Raw genomic sequence first — 27,145 nt, forward strand, 5'->3', positions numbered from 1 at the left:
AAAAAAAACAAAAAACAATTCTAGTGCAAACGATGTTATCATTAACCCTAGAGGTTAGCTTTCTTACAGAACTTTGATGTTTCTTTAAAAATATTTTTACAGGGTGAAACGGGAATTAACCAGCCAATAATAGATAATAAATATTATACTTGGAACCTCACTGTATTTAGCACTTGCTTATAAATACGACTTTCCTATGAACATTCAAACAATGCATTAAAAACAAATAAGGAAAACATCAGTCCTTCATAAAACAACTTAAACAAAATAGTAAGGATGGCTAACATCAATCCTTCAAAAGCAATACAAACAAAAAGTAAGGATGGCTAACATCAATCCTTCAAAAGCAATACAAACAAAATAGTAAGGATGGCTAACATCAATCCTTCAAAAGCAATACAAACAAAAAGTAGGGATGGCTAACATCAATCCTTCAAAAGCATACAAACAAAATAGTAAGGATGGCTAATATCAGTCGTGTAAAAGGAATACAAACAAAATAGTAGGGATGGCTAATATCAGTCGTGTAAAAGCAATACAAACAAAATAGTAAGGATGGCTAATATCAGTCGTGTAAAAGCAATTCAAACAAAATAGTAATGATGGCTAGTATCAGTCGTGTAAAAACAATACAAACAAAATAGTAAGGATGGCTAGTATCAGTCGTGTAAAAACAGTGTAAATAAGATAGTAGGGATTGCACTTGCATCATTCTTACATGATAGCACAGTCAAGACTTAACATATAACAATATATATAATTATCAATCAAAGTTAAATTCAGTTTATCCTATTGTTGTCTGTTAACGTTACATAATAACCCAAAACCGATACAAATGCCATCCTAACCACCATATTTACACTGTTTTTAAGGTCAATATTGACCCATTCTACATTTACTTCCTTTTTCGGTAAGGTTTTTTTTTACCTGTACAATGTATATCACAATAATCATAGTGTGCATTACGTTTATATGTATATGTATACACATACGTGTGTATTCCTAGATAATTGGATGTATAGAAAATGGTAAGTTGACGTTAACACCTGAAGAATACATATTGCACACTTAGCTTGTTTGTTTTAAAGCAAAGCCACATAAAGCTATCTGCTGTGTCCACTACGGAGAATCGAACCCTGAATTTTAGCGCTGTAAGTTCGTAGATACAAATTACGTTTTATAACTTGATTTACAACACTTGAGCTAGTCATTTTGCATTGGTGTCACAAATATAATAGAAAATATTTCCATTATAGTGGTCGTTTCAAACCAAATTTGACCTCACATCACCCCCTGTGTAATTTCATAATACAGAATTTTATCAGAAACTCATTATAGTGTTGTTAGAAATATGAACAATAATTTACCCCTGTATTCTTATAGCATCATTGATATCAACAATTAAAAAGCTTCGAGCACCTTTAACACAAAATACGGGAGTTAAGTACGTGTTAAATAGTTTCCTTATATTTAATTTATTTGTTTTATTAATTAAGCGATGAGTTGCTTGAAACCAGAGGATCCAGACCGTCGAGCTAGTAAGGATCTTGATAAAAGAATCGCCCAGTGGATGAGAGAGTATGAAAAAGTCATCAAACTGCTTCTTTTAGGTAAGTGAAGATTTAGGTTAGAAACCTATACGTCTTGAGGATTTTAAAATTTCGCGAAAACCTACAGAAGGTCCACATGCGCTAGTCGTCCCTACTTTTGTACTTATAGAGTTTGGACTATTTTACTCGAACACTCCAAAAGACGACTCAAAGGCAATGAGTCGCGAACCATGAATTATTGTATTTTTCTGCTCTTATTTTACCTAATTAACATATTTATGTTTGCCCTGTCCATTTGTTGGTCTCGTTTGTTCGAATGGCTGTCGCACCAAACATGCTCGGCTTTTACCAACGCTAGCGCGGATAGCCCTCGTGTAGATTTACGCGAAATTCAAAACAAGCAAACAATTCTCCAAACTAAAGAGTTGGAGGAAGAGGTCTAGTGTACTTGACCCTCCTGGGTATACAAATATATATATACCCAAATACCAGAGAGAGAGAGAGAGACTAAAGAGTTGTACTGGTCGGATATGTAATATTTCACAGAAATGGTTTAAAGAAAGAGAATAGTGTAGGTGTTTGTATTATGTTTCTCATGTAGGTGTTTGTATTATGTTTCTCATGTAGGTGTTTGTATTATGTTTCTCATGTAGGTGTTTGTATTATGTTTCTCATAAACTGAAAACATGATTATAAAGGGTTTCGTGATAAGTTGTTTAGTCTGAACAATCTATCACGACAGTTTTGTTTGTTTGTTTGTTTGTTTTGGAATTTCGCACAAAGCTACTCAAGGGCTATCTGTGCTAGCCGTCCCTAATTTAGCAGTGCAAGACTAGAGGGAAGGCAGCTAATCATCACCACCCACCGCCAACTCTTGGGCTACTCTTTTACCAACGAAAAGTGGGATGGACCGTAACATTATAACGTCCCCACGGCTGGGAGGGCGATCATGTTTGGCGCGACTCAGGCGCGAACCCGCATCACGACAGTGAAATACAAATTTCTTTTCAGAAAGCCCCCCGCTAGTACAGCGGTAGTCTACGAATTTACAACGCTAAAGCCAGGGTTCGATTCCCCTCGGTGGTTTCAGCAGATAGCCCGATGTGGCTTTGCTATAAAAAAAAAACACACACAACTTTCAGAAATTTTCAGTTAATTTTTTTTTTCTAGTGTTAAAGAACCATATTTACTGGCTTCAGCTTTTCTAACTTGAGAAGTGGGGTTTGGAAACATATAGTGGGGTCAAATTTAAAACCTGATTAAAGAGCAGCGTTATCCTGGAGAAGCTAACAACATTTCAGGTGGTTCTTTCCCCTCTCCCTGCTAGCGCTGGCCCTTAGGGGCACGTGTCTTATTTTTTCTTGTCTTACTACATGTATGAGGCTTTTGAAAAAAAAACAACAAATATGTATATGTATGTATGTTGCTGACAGTATGATTCTTTATTCTGATTATTAGATGTTGTAATTATTTCACCCACTAGATGGCAAGGTTTTGTATTAAAATAAGTTTATATTTCATAAGGTGGTGAAGCACTTTCGTCTCCACACAATAAACCAGGTAATGAATATATTGTTTTCACACAGTACAAACTCTTGTAAGGCTCGAATAAATATCAATAATATTTATTCATCCGATTTAAATTGCCCGGATACGACGTTGTGATGTGCTAATAAAACGCCTCCCAGTGGCTCAAAAGTAAACTCGAGAGTTTAGACGTCAAAAATCTGGTTTCGGTATGAATTTCGCGCAAATCTATTTGAGGGATATCTACGCTAGTCGTCCATAATTTAGCAGTGAAAGACTAGATGGAAAGCAGCTAGTTATCATCAACCATCGTCAGATTGCGAGCCGAGCCATCTGGGTTCGGTACTCGTGGTAACCTTTGCGCTTAAACACAATGAAACGAACAAAGTTAGTGAAATTGTATATTTAATCTTTGTCTGCAGACAAAATCTAGCTAATGGTTGAATCACGTGAGCTCTTCTAGACGAATCATTTTCCCTCATTTTAAGCTCGTTAAACGTAAGTTTGATGATTCCATGAGAAACTGGTGACTTCATTTTTCTAAGCATTGTAAATGACATGTTCCTGTTTCTCATATAGATATCACATTGGTCCACGTCATGTTTTACATGTGTAACTGTACAGATAATAACTGTTGTTGACTTTTATTAGTATTTCCTAAGTGTAATAAATCTCGGTATTAGAAACGCCGAAAGTTAAATTACATTTCATATTATAAATTATTTTCTAATTATTATAAATTCGCTATTCAATGAGGGTAAATCTTATGCCTGCATATTTACAGATATAAAATGGATTTCCAGTCAAACACATTTCTTATCATTGGTTAAATAGAGCAGAAGCTGTAAGAACGTTTATAGATCTATATCTTTCCTATTTATCTGATTAAATGTTCGATAGCATAGTTTGTAACATGATAATCTGGCAAGGTGCTTAAATAAATAAATCACAGTCAACAGCATGGTTTGGAAAATAACTAAAGTAGTGGTAATTCCTCTTATCATGTAGGTTATTTGCATAGTACCAAACATAGGAAAGCTTCATGTTTTATATATATATATTTCATGAAATAAATTTCAACTGAATTCCTAATAAAAAACAAGAAATACAAGTGTTTATCTCGCGCGAATGTTCTCAGTGGGGGAATTCTAAGTTTTAAACGAACTAATATCTAATGCTTCCAGCCTCCAAAGCTCTGTTTAACTATCACATTTTCGGTGTTGTTTAAATATTTGTTCGTATCAATATCAAAGTTGTCCTCTGCTAGCACAGCGGTAAGTCTACAGATTTACAACGTTAAAATCAGGGATTCGATTCTCCTCGGTGGACTCAGCAGATAGCATGATGTGTCTTTGCTATAAGAGAACACACACAGTATCAAAGTCGATTTATTTTGTTCTTCAATGACGTCACTCTACAAATCTTATTACAACTAACAATATTTTGATTATCATCAGAAACACAGCAAACGTATGATGATGGTTAATATGAGTACCACCAAAAATAATTGATTTTGGTTAAAACAGATTGCCAATGTCAACTGATTGTAGTCACTGTGAGTACCACCAAAAATAATTGATTTTGGTTAAAACAGATTGCCAATGTCAACTGATTGTAGTCACTGTGAGTACCACCAAAAATAATTGATTTTGGTTAAAACAGATTGCCAATGTCAACTGATTGTAGTCACTGTGAGTACCACCAAAAATAATTGATTTTGGTCAACGTGGGTACTATAGCAAAAAAAGTAACGAGATTGTGTGCCATTAGGAGTACCATCACAACAATACGATTTGCGTGAAAATAAGTACCATTACAAACATCTGATTTTCATGTTTAAGTACCAGGCAACTGAAAATAACAAAAAATACACAAATGTACCAATCATGTTATACAATATCAGTTACTGATACACTTTTAACGTAAGAAGTTTGATATATAGTTCTTAAAGGGGTATTTACTGTGAACTTATGGCATAACAGCTAGAAATTAGAAATATAAATATGAAAATAAACATTTTGGTAAAATTTCTCCTTAAAATGTCAAAAAAAGGCTCAACATTATTTAGTAATTGAAGCTTGTGTGAGTGTACGTACGCACTAGGCGATGGTGTGCTTTATCAGTTATCACGTAATAAACATCACAGGTGTTACCTTGGCAGAATTTTCATATCACGATTCCCACCATTACAATTTTTATTGTACTTTTTTTATATAAATGCCACGCATATAAAGTGTTTTTATTGAAAAAAAATTGTTTACTATTAAGTCCTGTATTAAAAGTACAGCATGTATACTTATATTAAGCAGGCTAGCAGCTTCGACATTTACGTTAGAAACGTTTCTGAATAACATTAAAACGTTTCAATAACGACGTTATAGTTTCATCTTCATCGCCATTCAGTTTCACAACAGTCGAAGTTTGCCTTTTGCAATATTGTTTATTTGTTTTTTGAATTTCGCGCAAAGCTACTCGAGGGCTATCTGTGCTACCCGTCCCTAATTTAATAGTGTAAGACTAGAGGGTAGGCAGATAGTCATCACCACCCACCGCCAACTCTTGGGCTGCTCTTTTACCAACGAATAGTGGGATTGAACATCACATTATAACGCCCTCATGGCTGTGAGGGCGAGCATGTTTGGTGCGACCGAGATTCGAACCCGCGACCCTCGGATTACGAGTCGAACGCTTTAACACGCTTGGCCATGCCAGGCCTCTTTTGCAATATAATTTATCTGCACAACGTAATAAGAGGTTTATATCAACAACACAATTAACTTTGTACTCTTGTTGTAATTATCTAAGAATATTCAACAGTGGATAAGCTACTGAATAACAGATAAAACTAATTTTAATTCCGGCTATCATAAGCAGCAGTAAGTTCTACGCGTAAAATGCAACCTTTGTTATTCTTGAAAGAACTGTCATGGCGGATATCAAACGGCACTTATCCGAAAGTTATGATTCATACGAATAGTGTAAAGTTTAACGGATTTATAAGCATAAATTAAGTAACAAACACAAATTAACAAAGACATGAAGACGATTACTGTGATTGGTTTCGACATACCACCTATGTCATTTTGAAGTGTATACTGTGTTTTGATTTTCACATCTGTAGGCAGAACGAAGTAACTTGATTATTCATGTGAAGTTATATTCATAAACTTGCAGGGGCTGGAGAGTCAGGTAAAACCACCATTTTGAAACAGATGAGAATTCTACATCTTCAGGGGTTCTCAGAAAAGTAAGTATGAGAGTAAAAACTTACAAATTAAAGGGTTATTTTTTGATAAATTGTTTAGGCAGAGTATTCATGATGAAACTTTGTAGAATGGCCGGCAACTGCCTGTTGTGGAAACACGAGTGTAGAGGACGACGTTTCGAAAGTCTTCCGCCTTTGGTCTTAGAGTCCTTGAAGACGAAACGTCGTCCTTTACACTCGTGTCTCCACAACATGCAGTTGCCGGCCATTCTACAAAGGTTCAACAATTATAGGGATTATTTTTCACTCATCGTGCTATAAATTGGTTTACAAGACTTATTGTTAAAGCATTTTGATGTAATACACACACACATATATTTTCATAGAAGTCCATATGTAGATGTGTATATAAAAAATTAAAAAGTGCATCATTTTAGTATATAACATATAGTACTTTAAAACGCGTTACGTAACAAAGCGATTAGAATTTTTGTTGTGAAATTTTTTAATATTGAGGAACGAAGTTCTGTAAACGGGTAGTAAAACAATACTTACACGTTTTGTTCAAACTGTCTTAAGTATTCATTATAATATTTCATATGCTATGCTTAGACGCTAATTTCTGTTAAATGTTAAACTGTGTTTTTTCAAGTGCTGGATGAACGAGAACTATTTTTAATACACAATTCTTCTCCATTAGTCGGATTAAGTTTATTTTCTAGAATAAGTTAAAACGTTTTAGGAAAAGTCCTTTGTTTATAAGAAATTACACTTTCAATAATAATAATAAATTTTTTTTTTGTCTTGAACTGAGACTAAGTTTAGAACAAAATTCTACCTTGCTTCGTTACACATGCGAAGAAAGTTATACACATTCATAATACCACAATAAGAGTTTACAAATACAAGACTTGGCAAATAAATCCGTCCAAAAACTTTAAACTTCCAGCGACTCATTGAAAAGTCTGCAGGTTTACCACTCTAAAAATCGGATTCGATACCCGTGATGAGCTGAACACAGAGACCCTATTGTACACGTTTGTGCTGAAGGCAAACATACCAATTTATTCTCAAGTTTATAATACGATAGTGTAAGAAAATTTTGCCAACAAATGACATAGAGATAATTCTAAAGTAATGCTAAAAACCGGGTTTCGATACCTGTGATGAGCACAGCACAAATAACCCATTGTGGAGATTTACACTTAATTACAACTATACCAATTTGTCACTGAGTTTTTAAATACGACATTCTCTGAGAACGTTTTGCAACCCAGTAGCACAGCTGAAAGGTTATAATGCTAGAAATCTGTTTTCAATACCCATGGTGGGCACAGTACAAATAGCCCATAACTACAAACAAACGAAAAATGTTGTCTATTATATATACTATCAACAATTTGTTCTAACATGGAAAATAGACACTCATTTTAAAGCAATCATACGTTAAAAGTTATAATAAATTAAGTTAAACAAAGTTGTTGTTTTTTTTACGGCATACTTGACTTTCCATAATTTCTTACTGTTTAATATCAGGAAAAGTGAGTTTTCCTACAATATTTATTTTGTAACCATGAAAAAGAAACAACGTGCTTGCATTAGGTCGAAGTTGTTCAAAAGAAAACAAAAAACATGACGTTATGTTTTAACGATTCACATACGAGCCCTTCCGCTAGTGGTCACGTGAAAAGTAGTTACATATAACTTTTAGTCTAGATAACAGAACGTCATACTAATAATGCACAGGAGTGGTCGTTTTAGTGAAACAGACCAGCTTATCTCACTTTCTCCTAATATCATCAGTGTTATACATTATTCAAATCCTCTATATTATATACGTTCACTCTGGTGAGTAAAAATGTCATACATTCGTAGGTGCTACATTAAAACATATTTTACTTTTAAGGATACGAAATTATAAAAATAAAAAACTGAATTGCATTTCATATCTTCAAAAAAAAAACTATGACCTTACGGTGTGAAGTTATGGACATTTAAAAATTGGATACCATTATCAGTAGCAACTATTTCTAACTAGTTGTGAAGATATATATATATATAATTCTTATGAAACGGAATAATTCTCAATTTAAATAAAAACGCCTCGGTTACTGAGAATAGGTTTTACTTTTTTCTAACATCATGAGCTTGTAAAGGTAATCAAAGTCAGTTAATTCAAAACAGTTTCAGGTTATATATTTATTTAAAAACAATAAAAATTCCTAAATATTTTTAACAAGTTGTGGACTATACTATTGTACTTTAAATTTTTATTTATACTTAAATGTAAATAATATGTAGTGTACTCCAACTATTCGCCATCTCTACTGTACTTGTGCTTTTGTGTTACCAATACTCTAATTCAACAGCCTATTGTACTAAAGAATTCATCATAGATAGTACTTACCTGTTAAACTAGGGTTACGTGATGCAGTGACCGTATCTGAGCCCTACATGTGCTAAACCTAGGATCTTTCTTTCATTCACCCACCACAGAGAGGACTATAAGCAGTATTGTTAACGTAATGCCAACAAACAGATTTCACCTTTGATGGTTCCTACTTGTGGTATCTAGAGTCTTTATGTCCTTTACCTAACAAAGAAAATCCATGAAAGTTACTTTTGACGTAAGGTAAACAAAAAGTTTATTTAACTGTTTCTCACCTCATGAATATTTTTCATCAGAGAAAGACAAGACAAAGTTCAGGAAATCAGACAAAACGTTCTACAAGCTATCAAGGTAAGTTTGGTGAGTTTTTAATGTTTTACAACTTCATTATCTGAACACGAACTTTAATTTGTGATAAATATATAATGTTGGATTTGAATATATGTAATTAAATATCTGTTTTTGAATTTAAATTCATATTAAATACCTATTGTTGGATTTTAGTTGGTTTTAAGCGCCTAATACTCAGTTTTACTTTTATAAATATATAGAAATTAATTTTATGCTAAATAATATCAGATTACCTTTATTCATTCATTAGTTCATTAACGCCCTCTTGAGATAAATTTCAGTTTAGGCTTCTTTTCTTTTTTTAACTTTTATGGTTTCTGACGACATCAACGTTTAAGTATTATATTCCATTCAGAGATAATAGTTTCATTTATGTAGTTTTAGTTTACACTCTTTGTAAGCTGTGAAATCTACATGAGAAAGTAGTCGTTTTGTTATATTAAAGGAAGGCACGGCATTGCCGGGTGGTTAAGGCACTCGACTCGTAATCCGATGGTCGAGAGTTCGAATCCCCGTCGCAACAAACATGCTTGCCCTTTCAGCCGTAGAGGTGTTACAATGTGTCGGTCAATCCCACTATTTGTTTGTAAAAAAGTAGCCCAAGAATTAGCGGTGGGTGGTGATGACTAGTTGCTTTCCCTCTAGTCTTACTCTGCTAAATTAGGGACGGCTAGCGCAGATATCCCTCGAGTAGCTTTGCGCGAACCTCAAAACAAACTAATATATTAAACGATAACTTGAAAATAATTTATCAGCTTTTTTTTCTGTTATATTAGTTTTTCTAGAACTGATATTCCTGGTGAACCTACTGTTCAAAACTTAACACCGAAATATAAAAAAAATTTATTGAGTAATAATACTGCACGTTGTGCTTTAAAATATATCTTGTTACTTCTGTGTTCATAATTCGTAACGATCACCCCAGATGTAGTATTGAGGCCAGTATTTTGTCTAATGAATATGAAAAAATATATTATATTTGTATGATCTTATTTTCGTCATAACAACCTGTCGAAGTGACAGGACAATGTTACAGGAGTTCTAGAGACTGGCTTTCAGAATTAACTCTGAAAAAAAATCTTTAAATAAATAAAACATTGTTGAAAATATTACATCTAATTTATCTCAAAGATGTTTTAAAATTACGGTACAACAAAAATGTTAGAAAGTAAAAAAATAAAAATAAAATTCACGCTTATACGTTTCTGTTTGTTAAATTCCACATAAAGATACTAAAAGTATATATACATATATCTGTGCTAGCTGTCTCCGGTTTTGAAACTATAACTAGAAGAAAGGCGCCTAGTCAACACCACCCGTCGGCAGCACGGAATACTGGGATTGACCATTACATGCAGATCTCCCCCCACACATAACTGAATCCCATCACCAACCATACTCGTTCTTTCAGCTGTTGGGACGTTATGACATGAAAATCAATCCGATTATTCGGTTAGATTAATCCAAGAATTGGCGGTGTGTGGAGTTGGCTAAGTGATTTCCTACTAGTCTATCGCTTCTCAATTATAGACGGCTAGCGCAAGTAGTCCACGAACTGATTTGCGCAAAATTCACCAAACAGTTTCTACAACCACACTATTATTCACGTTTAGTGATAACATGCGGTTTTATTAAAACAAATTATAAGAAATGTTTCAGTGCTTCCCTCACAACACTAAAAACTTGTTTAATATTGACATGCAGGAACTTACAGCAAATATGAGATACCTTCGCCCACCAGTGACGATAGCTAACCCGGAAAATATGGAGAGTCTACAATTTATTCACAACTTGGATATGATGGATAACTATACCTTCCCACAGGTAAGTTATGTTGTATTACGACCTAACATATCGTGCAGAAACTTGGCATGATTTTCTCGTGTTATAATTTCGTTAAATGTCAGATTGGGTCCCTTCGCTGTTAACGACGTTTTCGACTGTAATCCCAATAAGCGAGATTAATCGAGTTTAGGTGATTTAGGTTGGACACAAAGTGTCGATGTTAATATAACCCTATACAAAAATCTCTACAATAAAAGTACAACAGTATAAAAGTTATTATAAAATAATAGTGTATATCTGTATATAATAAAAATCAGTATATATGGCAGAGCACTGCAAATCTCTCAATAAAGGGAATCTAAATTACAAACGAAACAATTAACTTTTCCTCATGATTCGAGCTGTGTTTCTATTGTTAAGAACACAGTATTAGGATTTGAATGACTTATTAAAGTGTTTGTTTTCTTTTTGAATTTCGCGCAAAGCTACTCGAGGGCTATCTGCACTAGCCGTCCCTAATTTAGCAGTGTAAGACTAGAGGGAAAGCAAATAGTCATCACCACCAACCGCCAACTTTTGAGCTACTCTTTTACCAACGAATAGTGGGATTGACCGTCACATTATAATGCCCTCACGGTTGAAAGGGTGAGCATGTTTGGTGTGACGGGGATTCAAACCTGCGACCTTTGAATTACGAGTCGAACGCCTTAATCCACCTTGTCATACCGGGCCCTTAGTAAAGTAAATGAAACATTGTAGTTTCATACAACAGGTATTCGAAACCTTAACTTCGGCGAGGTAAACTGTTAACTTTTTCTCAGTTTGTGATCTTTTTTAATACATTTTGGACTTCGCGTGAAGCTACTCTATGATTATCTGCGCTAGTCGTCCCTAATTTAAAAGTGATAAACTAAGGGGAAGATAGCTGGTTAACACGACTCTCCACCACTCTTAGGCTACATTTCAACCAACCAGAAGTAGGAGCTGACCGTTACGTCACCACACCCCTACAGCTAAAAGAGAGAGCATTTTAAGTCAGCCGCGAGATTTCCAGTCGAAATCCCTAACCACCAGGCCATGCTGAACACATCATATTGTGTAGATTTCTGTTAAAACTAATTAACGAACTAGCTAAAAGGCTTAAAGCCGAAGGCTGGCGTACTATTAGAAAGCAGTACGCTTAGCATTTAGTTTAGCTAGTTAATCTATTATAAGCGCAGAATAGGTTACCTGCCATATGACAACTACAGGGATCTGACTCGTAAATCTACCTGTAAAAGCTCTCAACATTAACTTCTAAGTTAGTGAGGTAGGGCTGATTTTGTAAATATGTATACAAATATTTCACCATTTAAACGGGTTCATATTAACTTTGGAAATTTGTCTTTATTTTAAAGTTATTTGGGTTGATAACTCGATTAAATATAAACATTTAGGTAAATACATTAATTCCGCTAAAGGTGTAAGATATTCGTGAGTTGAACATTAGGTTTCGAAATTAGGCCCTTTCCCAATGAATCTTCTGCAAAAACACGTTATAAAAGAATTCATACACTGTCAAGAAATGATCAGAATATTTTAGTTCAGCGTTTTTATTTCTTATGTAATATTTTCATGTATTAATTTACTCTTTACTTTTCTATAACATTACAACTGATATGATGAAGTTCAAAACTTATATATTTCTTCAGTAGTTTTGCATTGAAGATGTCTTTTCCTTTCTACAGGAATTTTATGAGCACGTGACAAAAGTCTGGGCTGATGAAGGAATACAAGAATGCTATGGTAGATCTAATGAATTTTCTTTGATAGACTCTGCCAAATAGTAAGTAACATTCTTCTCACTTTAAAATGAAAAACTGTAATCGAATCCCCGTCACACTAAATATGTTTGCCTTTTCAGACGTGGGGGCGTTATAATACGGTCAATCTCACAATTCGTTGATAAAAGAGCAGCCCTAGAATTGGCGATGGGTGGTGATGAATAGCTGCCTTCCATTTAGCCTTACACTGCTAAATTAGGGATGGCTAGCGCAAATTACCCTCGAGTAGCTTTGCGCGAAATTCAAAACAAACCAATCAGTTAACCTTGCAATTTCTCTTATACCTGTGATACTTGAGTAATAATTCATAACCTCGTTATTTTGTGTTTTGAGTTTCTGAAGTGAAAATAAATTAGTAAGGAGAAGAAGGTATTTGTATTGAAATAGTTTCGAATTCTTATCACATCATTACTGTCCACGTCCAGTCACACTCTATCTCACGAAGTTTCATCTTTAACAATAGCTCACCAGTGTAGTTTCCATGTGAAAAGGCTCGGTTGTAAGGGTGTTATGTCTAAGCTGCTCTGTTCATCTTTGCATAATTTCCATAATCCATCTCGTACATAAAGACGGGAATTTCTCGAGCTGCGTCCGGCTATTTAACTGGTACGTAACCGTATGGAATGTTTGTCTGTTTGGAATTAAGAACAAAGCTACACAATGGGCTATCTGTGTTCTGCCCATCACGGATATCGAAACCCGATTTCTAGCTGTGTGAGTCTGCAGAAATACCGCTATGTCGCTGGGGGTTAGGGAAGGATGTAGAGAATGAATAGTTCGAATACCTGTTTCGTTTGCAACTCCTTGTAGTGTCAGAAGTTTTAACAAGTATGTCACGAAGCAACTTGTATACACACATCTCTTCCAGAAGTAGATCCTTCTTCATTATGCTGCTTACAGCTAGTTGTCTGGGGTGCGTGGACTGCTTTTACCTCTATCATTTCTTACTATACATCTCACTTTCCTTACCATGACTGGGGTACGGATTGTTATTGGTCACTTTCAGAATGCTCCTGGTGCTATAAGTTGGCCCATATTCTGTTGTTATCCTGTGCCATTAAATACAAAAGGTATGTCATTATTATTAATTATCAGTCCACGATCTAAACACCTATTTATTGACTTACTCAATACCATACAATAACAACTTGTAATTCTGAATAATTAGTTTTACCGCGACTGTATACCCCTAGTGGCTATTATTGGACTCTCTGAGCTATATATTCAGATTCGTTTTAATAAAATGTACCAAACATTTTGTACTTCCCTTTTACTCAATTTAGTAATTATTTTTTTCGGAGAAGATGACACTGAATTTTAAATGTTTTGCCTTATATTTATTATTACTCATCCACGTTTATTCTCTTTAACGTATAATTACAAAAAAAATAAAGATGTTTGTTTGTTTGATTTTGAAATTCGCGCAAAGTTACACGAGGGCCATCTGCGCTAGCCATGCTTAATTTTGTAATGTAAGACTAGAGTGAAGGCAGCTAGTCATTACCACCCACCGCCAACTCTTGGGCTACTCTTTTACCAATGGATAGTGGGATTGACCGTAACATAGTAGCACTCCCATGGCTGAAAGGGCGAGCATGTTTGGTGTGACGAGGATTCGAACCCGCGACTCTCGGATTACAAACCGAGTGCCTTCAACACCTGACTGGGCAAAAAAAAAAGATAAAAAATTGTTAATATTTATTGATTAAGAAATTAGAAATATACGGTTTTATAAACATGTCTGACATGTTTTTCGACATACACCCGTCTCCATAATCAGAGGCCCGTATTTTGAATGTTTTAAATCTTTTCGAGTGTTTATGACTTGAACCCACAAATTCCAGATTTTTTGAAGAACAACATTCATGTAAACTCAAGAAAATGTCGCTTTTTTTTCTCTCTCTCTCTCTTAAGCGAACGATAATATTTATATAATTTTTTCCTCTATTTTTCTCCTAGCTTTTTAGACAAGATTGACGAAATCCGTGATCCAGATTACAAACCTTCAGACCAGGTTAGTTTTATTTAGTTATTTTCTTATGTCTGTATGTTAGCTGCTTGATAATATTACCGATTTGTGATATAATCCATCGTTGTGAAATAAAGTTCTATAAAGGCTAGTTCATTCTTGTTGTTCCAACATATTATTTTTTTAATTTAAGCTGTGAGTTATCTCGCATTATGAGGTTTATTTCTACACAATATCAATGGACACGAGGTCCGAGCTTTTCGAAGAGCTTTGGATTTCGGAACTGCGAACTAGATTCCAGTCCATCTTATACCACAAAATATTTCTCGTACTTTAAGCTGTATGTGTGTTATAAGAGTGACGGTGATACCTTATAGTGTGTGATAGAATGGTGATGAAAAGTTTCCTTCTCTGTGAGTGGCAGGTAAGCACTATCCACATGTGAGTGGGAGGTAAGCACTATCCACATGTGAGTGGCAGGTAAGCACTATCCACGTGTGAGTGGCAGGTAAGCACTATCCACGTGTGAGTGGCAGGTAAGCACTATGTGGCAGTATCCACATGAGTAGGATTTACAGATATAATAACTAGTGTGTTTGTTCTGTCCCAGCTAACCTAATGAGCTCTGAATTGAGCAAAACTCAGCGTCTGTAATGGAATACTACTATTATACAATATTCTAATACGTGAATATCTATAAGGAACTAAATAAAGGGTGTGGTATTATAGAACATGATGGGCCTAACATAAAGTATTATGAAAAACATAATTAATGTAATATTGTGTTGATTCCCTTCCTTCTCTCTACACACCAGGTTGTGGACTACATAATTAATGTAATATTGTATTGATTCCTTTCCTTCTCTCTACACAACAGGTTGTGGACTACATAATTAATGTAATATTGTGTTGATTCCCTTCCTTCTCTCTACACACCAGGTTGTGGACTACATAATTAATGTAATATTGTATTGATTCCTTTCCTTCTCTCTACACACCAGGTTGTGGACTACATAATTAATGTAATATTGTATTGATTCCTTTCCTTCTCTCTACACAACAGGTTGTGGACTACATAATTAATGTAATATTGTGTTGATTCCCTTCCTTCTCTCTACACACCAGGTTGTGGACTACATAATTAATGTAATATTGTATTGATTCCTTTCCTTCTCTCTACACACCAGGTTGTGGACTACATAATGTAATATTGTGTTGATTCCCTTCCTTCTCTCTACACAACAGGTTGTGGACTACATAATTAATGTAATATTGTATTGATTCCTTTCCTTCTCTCTACACACCAGGTTGTGGACTACATAATTAATGTAATATTGTATTGATTCCTTTCCTTCTCTCTACACAACAGGTTGTGGACTACATAATTAATGTAATATTGTATTGATTCCTTTCCTTCTCTCTACACAACAGGTTGTGGACTACATAATTAATGTAATATTGTGTTGATTCCCTTCCTTCTCTCTACACACCAGGTTGAGGACTACATAATTAGTGTAATATTGTATTGATTCCTTTCCTTCTCTCTACACACCAGGTTGTGGACTACATAATGTAATATTGTGTTGATTCCCTTCCTTCTCTCTACACAACTGGTTGTGGACTACATAATTAATGTAATATTGTATTGATTCCTTTCCTTCTCTCTACACAACAGGTTGTGGACTACATAATTAATGTAATATTGTATTGATTCCTTTCCTTCTCTCTACACAACAGGTTGTGGACTACATAATTAATGTAATATTGTATTGATTCCTTTCCTTCTCTCTACACAACAGGTTGTGGACTACATAATTAATGTAATATTGTATTGATTCCTTTCCTTCTCTCTACACAACAGGTTGTGGACTACATAATTAATGTAATATTGTGTTGATTCCCTTCCTTCTCTCTACACAACAGGTTGTGGACTACATAATTAATGTAATATTGTGTTGATTCCCTTCCTTCTCTCTACACACCAGGTTGTGGACTTCATAATTAATGTAATATTGTATTGATTCCTTTCCTTCTCTCTACACAACAGGTTGTGGACTACATAATTAATGTAATATTGTATTGATTCCTTTCCTTCTCTCTACACACCAGGTTGTGGACTTCATAACTTCCACATTTACCACTTCCAACGAGGAGGGGCCAGGATAGTCAGGTGGTTAGGGCGCTCGATTCATAATCTGAGGGTCGCGGTTTCGAATTCCCGTTACACCAAACATGCTCGCCCTTTCAGTTAGGGACGTTATACTGTGAAAATAAGTCCCACTAGTCGCTGGTAAAAGAGTAGTCCAACATTTGGCGGTGGGTGGTGATGACTAGCAGCCTTCCTTCAAGTCTTACACTGTTAAATTAGGGACAGCTATTGCAGACAGCCCTAGCGTAGCTTTGAGCAAAATTCACAAAACAAACAATCAAACGGAATAAACCGTATGACACCTTGTTTTATATGTCCAGTTTTACTGTTCTGTTTTTATGCTATACTTTCAATGTGAACGTTATGTGGAATATTAGAAAGTTAGCTTCTCAACACTATTCGTTATCTTGTAACATTTGAAAGAATTATTAATAATATTTTAAAACGTATGTAAATAATTTTTTTAATTATCTGATATAATTACCTTCTGTGTTTTCAACAGGACATCCTATGTTGCAGAATAAGAACATCAGAAATTCAGAAGGTTGAATTTCAAGTTAAAGTCCCGAAGAAATATGGGGGTAGCTCACAGCTGTTTTGGTAAATTAAAGATATTATTTTTATCACATACGTAACTCCCCAAAACATCAAACTTTCTAGGTTTCATTATTGTAATTAAGGTTACACCTTTAATAGTAACTCCTCAAAACATCAAACTTTCTAGGTTTCATTATTGTAAGTAAGGTTACACCTTCAGTACGTAACTCCTCAAAACGTCAAACTTTCTAGGTTTCTTTATTGTAAGTAAGGTTACACCTGTTATTTATTACGTAACTCCTCAAAACGTCAGACTTTCTAGGTTTCATTTGCTGTGAGTAAGGCTCATATATAGTTATACCCCAGTAGGTCATTTGTCATAACATTACACTTTCTCAGTTTCATTAGGTGAAGCTCATATATTCATATACTTTAGGATGTTTGATGTTGGAGGACAACGTGGAGAACGTCGCAAGTGGATTCAAGTATTTGATGGTATTACAGCCATCTTATTTCTTGTATCATCATCCGGTTTCGACATGAAACTTAGAGAAGACAGCGACAGAAACCGAATGAAAGAATCCCTCGAGCTTTTCCAAGACGTCTGGTCAAGCAGGTAGGTGTCTCTCTCTGTCAATTGTACCTATAATAGTATCGTTTACTGCTGTGTATTCAATTCCATGACGTCTGGTCAAGCAGATAGGTGTCTCTCTCTGTCAGTTGTACTTATATTAGTATCGTTTACTGCTGTGTATTCTATTCCATGACGTCTGGTCAAGCAGGTAGGTGTCCCTCTCTGTCAGTTGTACTTATATTAGTATTGTTTACTGCTGTGTATTCTATTCCATGACGTCTGGTCAAGCAGGTAGGTGTCTCTCTCTGTTAGTTGTACTTATATTAGTATCGTTTACTGCTGTGTATTCTATTCCATGACGTCTGGTCAAGCAGGTAGGTGTCCCTCTCTGTCAGTTGTACTTATATTAGTATCGTTTACTGCTGTGTATTCTATTCCATGACGTCTGGTCAAGCAGATAGGTGTCTCTCTCTGTCAGTTGTACTTATATTAGTATCGTTTACTGCTGTGTATTCTATTCCATGACGTCTGGTCAAGCAGATAGGTGTCTCTCTCTGTCAGTTGTACTTATATTAGTATCGTTTACTCTTATGTATTCTATTTCACACGCATTATCCAAGAAAATATACAACTACAACCTCTTATTATTTACAAAAATTCAAGATTGTAGCAAATATTATTAAATCAATTATTTCATTTTTACAGGAATTACTTAAACTCGTAACTTAGAATAATATTGACAACACGCTATTATATTAGAAGTCACTATAATTTAACTTTTTTACAATGATGTATTTAAAGTTATTGTTTTTTCTATAAACATTTAAACGGTTTAAAGTGGCACACAATGTGCGATTTTATAAATAACTATACAGACAGACCATATAGGCCCGGCGGTCAAGGCACTCGACTCGTAATCCGAGGGTCGCGGGTTCAAATCCCCTTCACACCAAATATATTCGCCATTTCAGCCGTGGAGGCGTCATAATAATATGGTTAATACCATTATTCGTTGTTAAAAGAGTAACCCAAGAGTTGGTGGTGGGTGGCGACGACTAGCTGCCTTTTATCTAGTCTTACACTGCTAAATTAGGGACAGCTAGTGCAAATAGTCAAAACAATCCACACCAAAACATAAAAGTAAATTAATCTAGTTATGAAAAACAAACTGACAAGGAATACATAATATATTACTCAAAACGCGTTTCACATTCGTGTTCGCGAAGCTTAACCTATGCGACCATAACATTATTAAACATCACTTTTCCACATACGGTTTTAAAATAAACTAACTTCCACTCCATCAGGTAATGACTTCATATTTCGAAGAATCATTATTCTATCAAATAATGTTAAATATTTTACCAGTGACCACGTGTTAAATATTTCAAATGACTTTTACAACTACAGTAACAGCTAATTCAAAATTACAAATTGACCTCCATTTTACCAGCTGCTAAATTTTTAAATCTGACCGCTAATATATCATTTACTAGTGAAATACTTCAAACTGGCCACCACACCATCAAGTATTGGATAAATATTTTAAAGTAATAATCATGCTGTCAACGACGGACAAGTTAAGTGTTTCTAACTGATCACCGTTCTATTGGTTACTAATTTAGCATTGCAAACACATTAAGTGGGACCTAGAAAATGTTAAAAGACAGACTGGAATATCAGACAGAGTCTGGTAAGTTGACAACACTTGTGATATTTCACTAAATATTTGTTTCTGTTTGTGAACAGTTTGTAAATTTCATGTTACGTCTTAACTTGAACATATTTATATAAACTCTGATACATCTGTTTCTTTCTAGACAGGTTCCTACGCGAATCCGGATTTATTCTTTTTCTAAACAAGCAGGATGTTCTGAAAAAGAAACTCCAAGCCGGAGCGCAACTGGCGAAGTATTTTCCAGAATTTGACAGTTATAGCCTAAGTACACAAGGTAGAGCTAGTTTCCGAAGATTGGTAATAGTTTTACATCCGTATGTCAAAATAGCGTACGGTTAAACATATTTCTTCATTCAGTTTGAATAAGCAAACCTTTGGTTTTCAAATAATGCAACACACTGTTAAAAAAAATCATTGGAAGAGTCAGTTTCCGTCATGGACAGGTGGTTAGTGATCTCGACTCGCAACCTTAGAGTCGCGGGTTCGAATTCTCGTTCCCATCAAACATGCTCATCCTTTCAGCTGTGAGGGCGTTATAAATTCACGGCCAACTCCACTATTCATTAGTAAAATAGTAGCCCAAGAGTTGTTGGTGGGTGGTGATGACTAGCTGCCTTCATTCTAGTCTTACACTGTTAAATTAGGGACGACTAGCGCAAATAGCCCTCGTGTAGCTTTGCGCGAAGTTAGATAAAAACAAACAAATTCACTTTATTCTCAACGTTTAAATTAACACAATCAAGCTTTATCATGTTAATTGATAGTTCAAGCACGATAACTTAAAAGTTTGGAAGTTTTTACCAATGTTTAGCTTTTCTTGGCACTACGAGCAAACTCACACCAGCAAAGTTATATTTAAATGCGTTTTTAGCCTAACCACGTTGTTATGGTCCATCTCGCCATATTTGATCATGCTCCATCCTGGCAACCATGCAACGTAACTTCCATTTCAAACCCCTTACATAATGCTATTTCTGGCGATAGGCAGATGGCTAGGGCGCTCAACTTGCACTATTTGGGTCGCGTATTCGAATCCCCAACTCCACCAAACGTGCTCGTCCTTTCATCCCTGAAGTCGTTATAAGTTATGGTCAATCCTACTACACGCTAGTAAAGAGTATCTCAAACATTAGCGAGGGATGATGATGGCTATCTTCCTTCCCTCAAATTTATTACCTGTAAATTATGGTTATTTATCGCGTAGCTCGGCACGAAATTCAAAAAATACAAACCAACAATGTTCAATTTCACACACACGTAACCATCTTTTCGTAATGTCTACTATTCAAGGTTCTTAGTATATCTAAATTTGCTTTTTTAAATATCTTAACTGTGTGCTTGTTTGTTTTTGAATTTCGTACACAGCTACTCGAAAGCTATCCCTAATTTAGCAGAGTAAGACTAGAGGGAAGGCAGCTAGTCATCTAGTCACCACCCACCGCCAACTCTTGGGCTACTCTTTCACCGACGAATAGTGGGATTGACCGTCATATTATAACGTCCCCACGGTTGAAAGGGCGAGCATGTTTGACGCGACCGAGATACGAACCCGCGACCCTATTATTACGAGTCGCACGCCTTAACACGCTTGGCCATGCCGGGCCGAAATATCTTAACTAAATATAGCCCTAAATAAGGTTTAAAAATTGAGTAATTGTGAGAAAGTTTTTAATATTGTAGGTGCGCGATTGTAGAATGACAGTAATTATACACAGTTGTTTTAATATTTATATGAAATGTTACTAAAGTGTTAAACAGTTATTTTACAAATGTCTCACTTTTCACTCTGAAACTTTAATGTGAGTTTTAGATCGAGACGAAGACGAAGATAATGAGTACAATAGAGCTCGCTGTTTTATTCGTGATAAATTTTTGGTAAGGACAACAGTTTTTATTGTAATCCATGTTTCATGTAATTAAATGGGGATGAGAGTGTAAAAGGTATGGGATTGTAGGGGGCGCTGCAGTATATGCTAGGTTATTAATTAGTATAGACACAAAGGTTTTCCTTTATATTGGTTTAATTTTAGTTTTAGTTGTTCTATAAGTAGGGCTTCTTTAATTTTGCGTTTGTTTATATTTGTTCCCTTCTTAATATCTAGGTATTTTCTATGGTTATGTTGTGTTTATTTGATTTGCAGTGTTCAAAAACGTGCGAAGGTGTTTCCTTTTGGGTTTTTTTTAATCTAGTTTCCATTTTTCTGCGTGTTTCTTCAATATAGAAATCGTAACAGTTGTTGCATTGTATTTTATAAATTATGTTGGTGTTGTGTTTGTCAGTGTAGTTTTTACATAGCATAGACTTTAGTTTTATACCTGGTTTTTGAATATATTTAGTGTTTACTGGAGTGTTGTGTTTTGTTATAAGTTTTTTTTTTCGAATGTTGCTTATTTTTTGCTGATATATGGAATATATGATATGCAGCAGTGTGAAGTTATGTAGTGTGTTGTTTCGTGAAATTTATTATTTAGCGTGGGCGTTTTCTAAATATATAACATCGGCCGTCTCCTTTTTTAAAGACTCTTTTAGCTTTAAATCTATTCTTGACCAACTAAACCATAAAGCCTTAGTGGTCAGTTTTAATGTAATCTCCCTCTTCACAGAAGTTCCATCTACCGAACCTGCAAGGTAGCTTTAGAACTTTATATACAAGATCCCAACCCATTGATACACATCCCCAGCAACCAATTAGCAACCCTTATAGAATTAATTACTACCAAAACTAACTTTATGTTCAATAACCAAAACTACCTACAAATAAATGGCCTAAGTATGGGTAATCCCATGTCACCAGCTCCAGCCAACAATTTTATGACACAGATTGATTCTCAAGCAATCAATTCAGACTTACACCCACCACTATATTGGTACCGGTATGTTGATGATACAATTGCTGGATTCACATCTAAACAACACACACTTAGTTTTCTTGAACCACGTTACATCTAGACACCCCAACATTACGTTCACCTGTAAACACCAAGAAACTAACCAAATAGCATTTCTCAGCCTCAAGATCACAAGAACCGATACATAATTCAAAACAGAAATCCACAGAAAAATCACCCATACTGGATTATACATTTCCTGGACTCATGAAACAAAAAAAAACAAACATATTTAGAAACCAAATAAACACAGCCACAAAATTATACTCACCCCATAAAATTAACGATGAAATCAACAAAATAAAACAACACTTCATCAACGTAAGTTTCAAAAACCGTTGAAAAATTGTACACACAGACCAGCAACACAGTTAATAATAAACAAACAATAATAAATTCAATGAAACCACAAACTACAAAACCTGACACTGCTACATGCCATATATTCCCAATATTAGCAGAAAAATAACCAACATTTGGAAAAAAAACTTATAACAAAATGTAACATTCCAGTAAACACTAAATATATTAAAAAATCAGGTACAAAACTGAAGTCCATACTATTAAAAACTACACTGACAAACACAACACCAATATTATTTATAAAACACATTGCAACAACTACCATGACTTTCATATTGGGCAAACAAGCAGAAAAATGGAAACTAGATTAAAAACACACACAGAAAATTCATTCATAAGCTTTTGAGCACTGCAAATCAAATAAACACAACATAACTATAAAAAAAAATACTAAGGAGGAAACATAAACAAACGCAAAATGAAAGAAGCCCTACTTACACAATAACAAAAAACAATATTAAACCAATGTAAAGGAAAACCTTTATACCAATACTAATTAATAACCTAACATATACTGGAACGCTCCCTTCAATTTCGTATATGTTTATACTCTCTTTCCTAAGATATGCGCCCGGCAACAGTTAGTTGCAAACTCTTATTGTTAACCTGAAGATGACCTAAGAAGGTCGAAATGCTGTTCTCTACTTTATTTTAATAAACGTTTTACTAGCCATACTATCCGTCTTGAGATACTGAGTTTAAGAAAGTTATTATATTTCTAATTTTAAAATAGTGTCAAATACAACTATTTTTCGCGCTTTATCACAAAAAATAACATTTTTCTAGGCTTGTAATTTCTTATATGTACATCAACTAAAAGTCAAATTTTACAAACCTATTAGTTTAAGAAACCATTATTATTCTTTGGGATAATTACGTGCTGAAGGTGATTTATTAGTATTAAAATTGTATTAACTGTCATTTGTCCAAACTTAAAGAGGTTTAATTTGAAATAATTCTATAGGTAATTTCATTAATGTCTCCATCTAGTGACTCATATTAATATTTTAATTGAATGAATTATATTTACTGATCTAAAAACAATCAAAAGTCATGACAGTGAGTAAATACTTATGCATACATTAATTCATCTTTTAACATGAAATATTCAGGAAATAATTAAAATTACATTGTCTTTTATAAAAGCATAATGTCGAAAACTTCAGACAAATGTATCTCTTAATATTGAATATAGACAAAATTCCTAGTTTACTCTCCGACCACTAATTATCACTCGTAAATCTCATTAAATGCAATGGATTAAATGTTATTTGTTTGTCTTTTTAATTCGTGAGGTTTTAGGATAAAATGTAATTAAAGTTTTGAAAACTAATTGTTCAGAACAATGTTGCACATTGGGCTGTCTGTGATGTGCTCACTGCAATAATAAAACCCCTACAAAAGTACATATAATATTAAGAACAATGTTGCATAATTGGCTGTCTGTGATGTGCTCACTGTAATAATAAAACCCCTACAAAAATACATATAATATTAAGAACAATGTTTAAGGAAGACTCTGTTTCTGATCTTAGAAAACATTAATTGGAAACCAGGCCCTTTTTTTTTTTCTTCGGTGTTTTCAGTTAAAGCATAGCAATCATAATATTTGTTGTTGTCATGCTAAATCTAAATTATCAAATTCACGTTCTATTACAACTTATCTCTCATATTTAGGAAATTACCAGAAAACCACAAACAAATCGACGCATGAGTACAACAGAAATGTACTACGACTTACACAGGGAAACCAAGAAGCGAGATTGCTACTGGCACTTTACCACTGCCACTGATACTAACAACGTCAAGAGAGTATTTGATGATATTCATCACATGATACTGATGTGGAATATACAATCAATTGCGCCAAGCTGAAACTAAACTGAAACTTAAAGCAGAAAGAATAGAAAAACATAAATTGTGTCTGTATTACATTTCAAAATATTTGTAGTTGTTACGTAATTTTTGCTTATCATTCTAGATATTTAGAGTGTTAGAATATTATTCAATTCTGCTGAGTGTTTTTGGGGTGTTTTTTTTTCATAATATCTAAATTTCTAACGGTTTAGTAACCATGATGTTAAACAATTACGATTATAATGTTAGTTAACCCAAAAATAGGATTTGTGACAACAATATATCCATTCGTTACAATAATGATAATTCTAGTTTACCTAAAAAAGTGTTTGCTACAGTTATGTAGCCTTTAGGTACACAACAGTAAAGTACCTTAATGTTCCACGGGAACTTTTACCATAATAAAGGAAGAAATGAATGGTCAATAAGGTTATTTCACCTTTTACTCAGTTTGACATAATTGAAAAACCATTAGTATCATGTAAAAGTAATACACAAATGTTTACATAATTATTGACTACTCTATTTGGGAAACTGTCAGTTGTTGAATAATAATTTTAGAAATATTTCTACTCCATATGGTATCCATTGAAATCTGGGTGGGATGGAATTTAAGGGATGAACTCCAATATTGAAAGACAATAAAAATATTTACAACCGCTTGTATTTTATCTTTTACTCTCACGTGCTAGTAATATATACATTTTCAAGGCAGCCTTAGTAATAACTGTCCACGTTCGTTCCATTCTAATGCCACCCTGTGATTTTGGGCACTACGTGAATTATAGACTTGTTATTATAACCTAATTGATAACAGAAATATAGATTTGACCTAAAAATATTCGGTTCATTAAACTGTTATATGTGGTATGAAATCGTTCCAAATCTGTTAGTATAAAAAATGTAATTCAATTCGCGCCTCCATCCCATCAAAAACAGTACTCTTTACTACTAGGTAATATAATGTACTTCGCGTTTTGTTTTGGAACGCCCTCTCGTTGATTGAATTTTGTTGGTTGAAACTTAATAAATTAAAATATCAATTCTATGTATCAGCAGCTGTTCTACAAATTAAAGTAGAGTAATTATGTATGATATAAGTATTGATATTTCTTAACTACGTCCATTTTCCTTCTGTGTTATATTATAACTGCTTAATATAGTTTGTTACAGCTTGCACAACTGCTATATTGTTTTATAGTCAAAAATAAATGAAACACATGACTATCATTAATTATGTTATGTTTTGATGATGAAATGAAACACACCTTTTATGTTACGTATTTCTTTGTTTGACAAAAATACAGATGCACAATTTTCTCAGCTCAGATTCAGACCACTCACCAATGATTCCGATAAGTTTATAACCAACAATTAAGTACTGATTCAAAGCCTACAACTATTAACAACAGTTGCCAGGAGACAAAGAAAGGCTTAAGAAGACACCAGAACGTGTCGAAATTAGTTTAGTGACAAGACTTCTGACAATCTATTCTGTTTACAGCATTTTTGTTGTTATTGTTCTCTGACTGTTACACACGATGTTGTGTCATTTTGATTCTTTAAACAGATAACTATAACATTAAATTTATTCAACTTGTATTGACTATATAAATATTTCGATCACTATTAAGAAAATAATAATATAATAAGAAAAGATAAACAGCGATTTTTATTTAAACAGTAATCAAACAATTTTTACAACTTTTGTGGCACTCTTTAAGACAGCAAAATTCAGATGAATTTTCTGGCACTAATGATAAAGTGAAAATAGGTGGCATTTCGTCTTAGGCTGTGCTTCTCTCAAGCCAGTCAAAGAAATCAACGACTCGTGTGTAAACTGCCACGAAACCCAGGTTCGGTGCACTTCCGTTCAAACGAAGAAATGCTAATCACGAAGTAAAGTCTTCGCCTTTTAATATGAGTGACCCTCCAGAATCTCCCTGAAGGAAATATTATTAGAAATAGGTTTTAATGCATTCTATAAGCAGTGATATTTAAATAAAAAATAAAAATGCGGTCCCTAAAATAACAGTCTTGCGTTAGTTAAAAACAATAATGTATCTAATTATTTATCTTTCTTATTCTAGTCGGGATCGAGTGATTCGAAAGATAACAACTTTGAAGTACTCGGATGACAGATTACTTAGAACTCAGACATTCTTGTGTCCGCTCAAAAATATGCAAGGATAATCTGTGCAAATTGTACGTAATTTTGAACTGAGTTAACTTTATTAACTATAAATCGAGAATATTCACATACATACCGTTTTAATGCTGTCGTGTCACCTTAAAACTAATGTGAGTTTCTAGTAATAGATGGCATTAATAAATGCTTATTTATGACCATTAATTAGTGAAAGGTATCCAGGACTTTTCCCATCACGTGCGCAGTAGCGATCTAATTCACACAGAAGGTCATTTTTTGCTATGTTTTTGCGAAATAATTTAGAAATTATGTAGAAGTCTGTCTGATATAATTTGTAAATTTCTATAACT

At 34.3% G+C, this 27,145-nt stretch overlaps 1 protein-coding gene across 5 annotated transcripts in view; it reads left to right on the top strand.

The window, feature by feature from the left end:
• Positions 1-25,880, top strand: part of LOC143254999 (guanine nucleotide-binding protein G(s) subunit alpha-like) — a 34,561-nt gene extending 8,681 nt beyond the window's left edge. For 2 of the 5 annotated variants that reach the window (XM_076509959.1, XM_076509962.1), the window contains 11 exons: positions 1,497-1,610; positions 6,252-6,324; positions 8,968-9,031; positions 10,727-10,846; positions 12,535-12,632; positions 14,590-14,644; positions 17,251-17,348; positions 17,722-17,901; positions 19,684-19,811; positions 21,348-21,412; positions 24,467-25,880. In XM_076509959.1, coding sequence (XP_076366074.1) covers positions 1,497-1,610; positions 6,252-6,324; positions 8,968-9,031; positions 10,727-10,846; positions 12,535-12,632; positions 14,590-14,644; positions 17,251-17,348; positions 17,722-17,901; positions 19,684-19,811; positions 21,348-21,412; positions 24,467-24,664 — 1,193 coding nt within the window. In that variant the 3' untranslated portion in view covers positions 24,665-25,880. The remainder of the gene's footprint in view (positions 1-1,496; positions 1,611-6,251; positions 6,325-8,967; positions 9,032-10,726; positions 10,847-12,534; positions 12,633-14,589; positions 14,645-17,250; positions 17,349-17,721; positions 17,902-19,683; positions 19,812-21,347; positions 21,413-24,466) is intronic. The other 3 variants (XM_076509960.1, XM_076509963.1, XM_076509964.1) reach the window with 3 other exon arrangements.
• The last annotated feature ends 1,265 nt before the right edge of the window (positions 25,881-27,145 follow it).

The sequence above is a fragment of the Tachypleus tridentatus genome, chromosome 7 (genome assembly GCF_004210375.1).
Source record: "Tachypleus tridentatus isolate NWPU-2018 chromosome 7, ASM421037v1, whole genome shotgun sequence".
Lineage (NCBI taxonomy): Eukaryota > Metazoa > Arthropoda > Merostomata > Xiphosura > Limulidae > Tachypleus > Tachypleus tridentatus.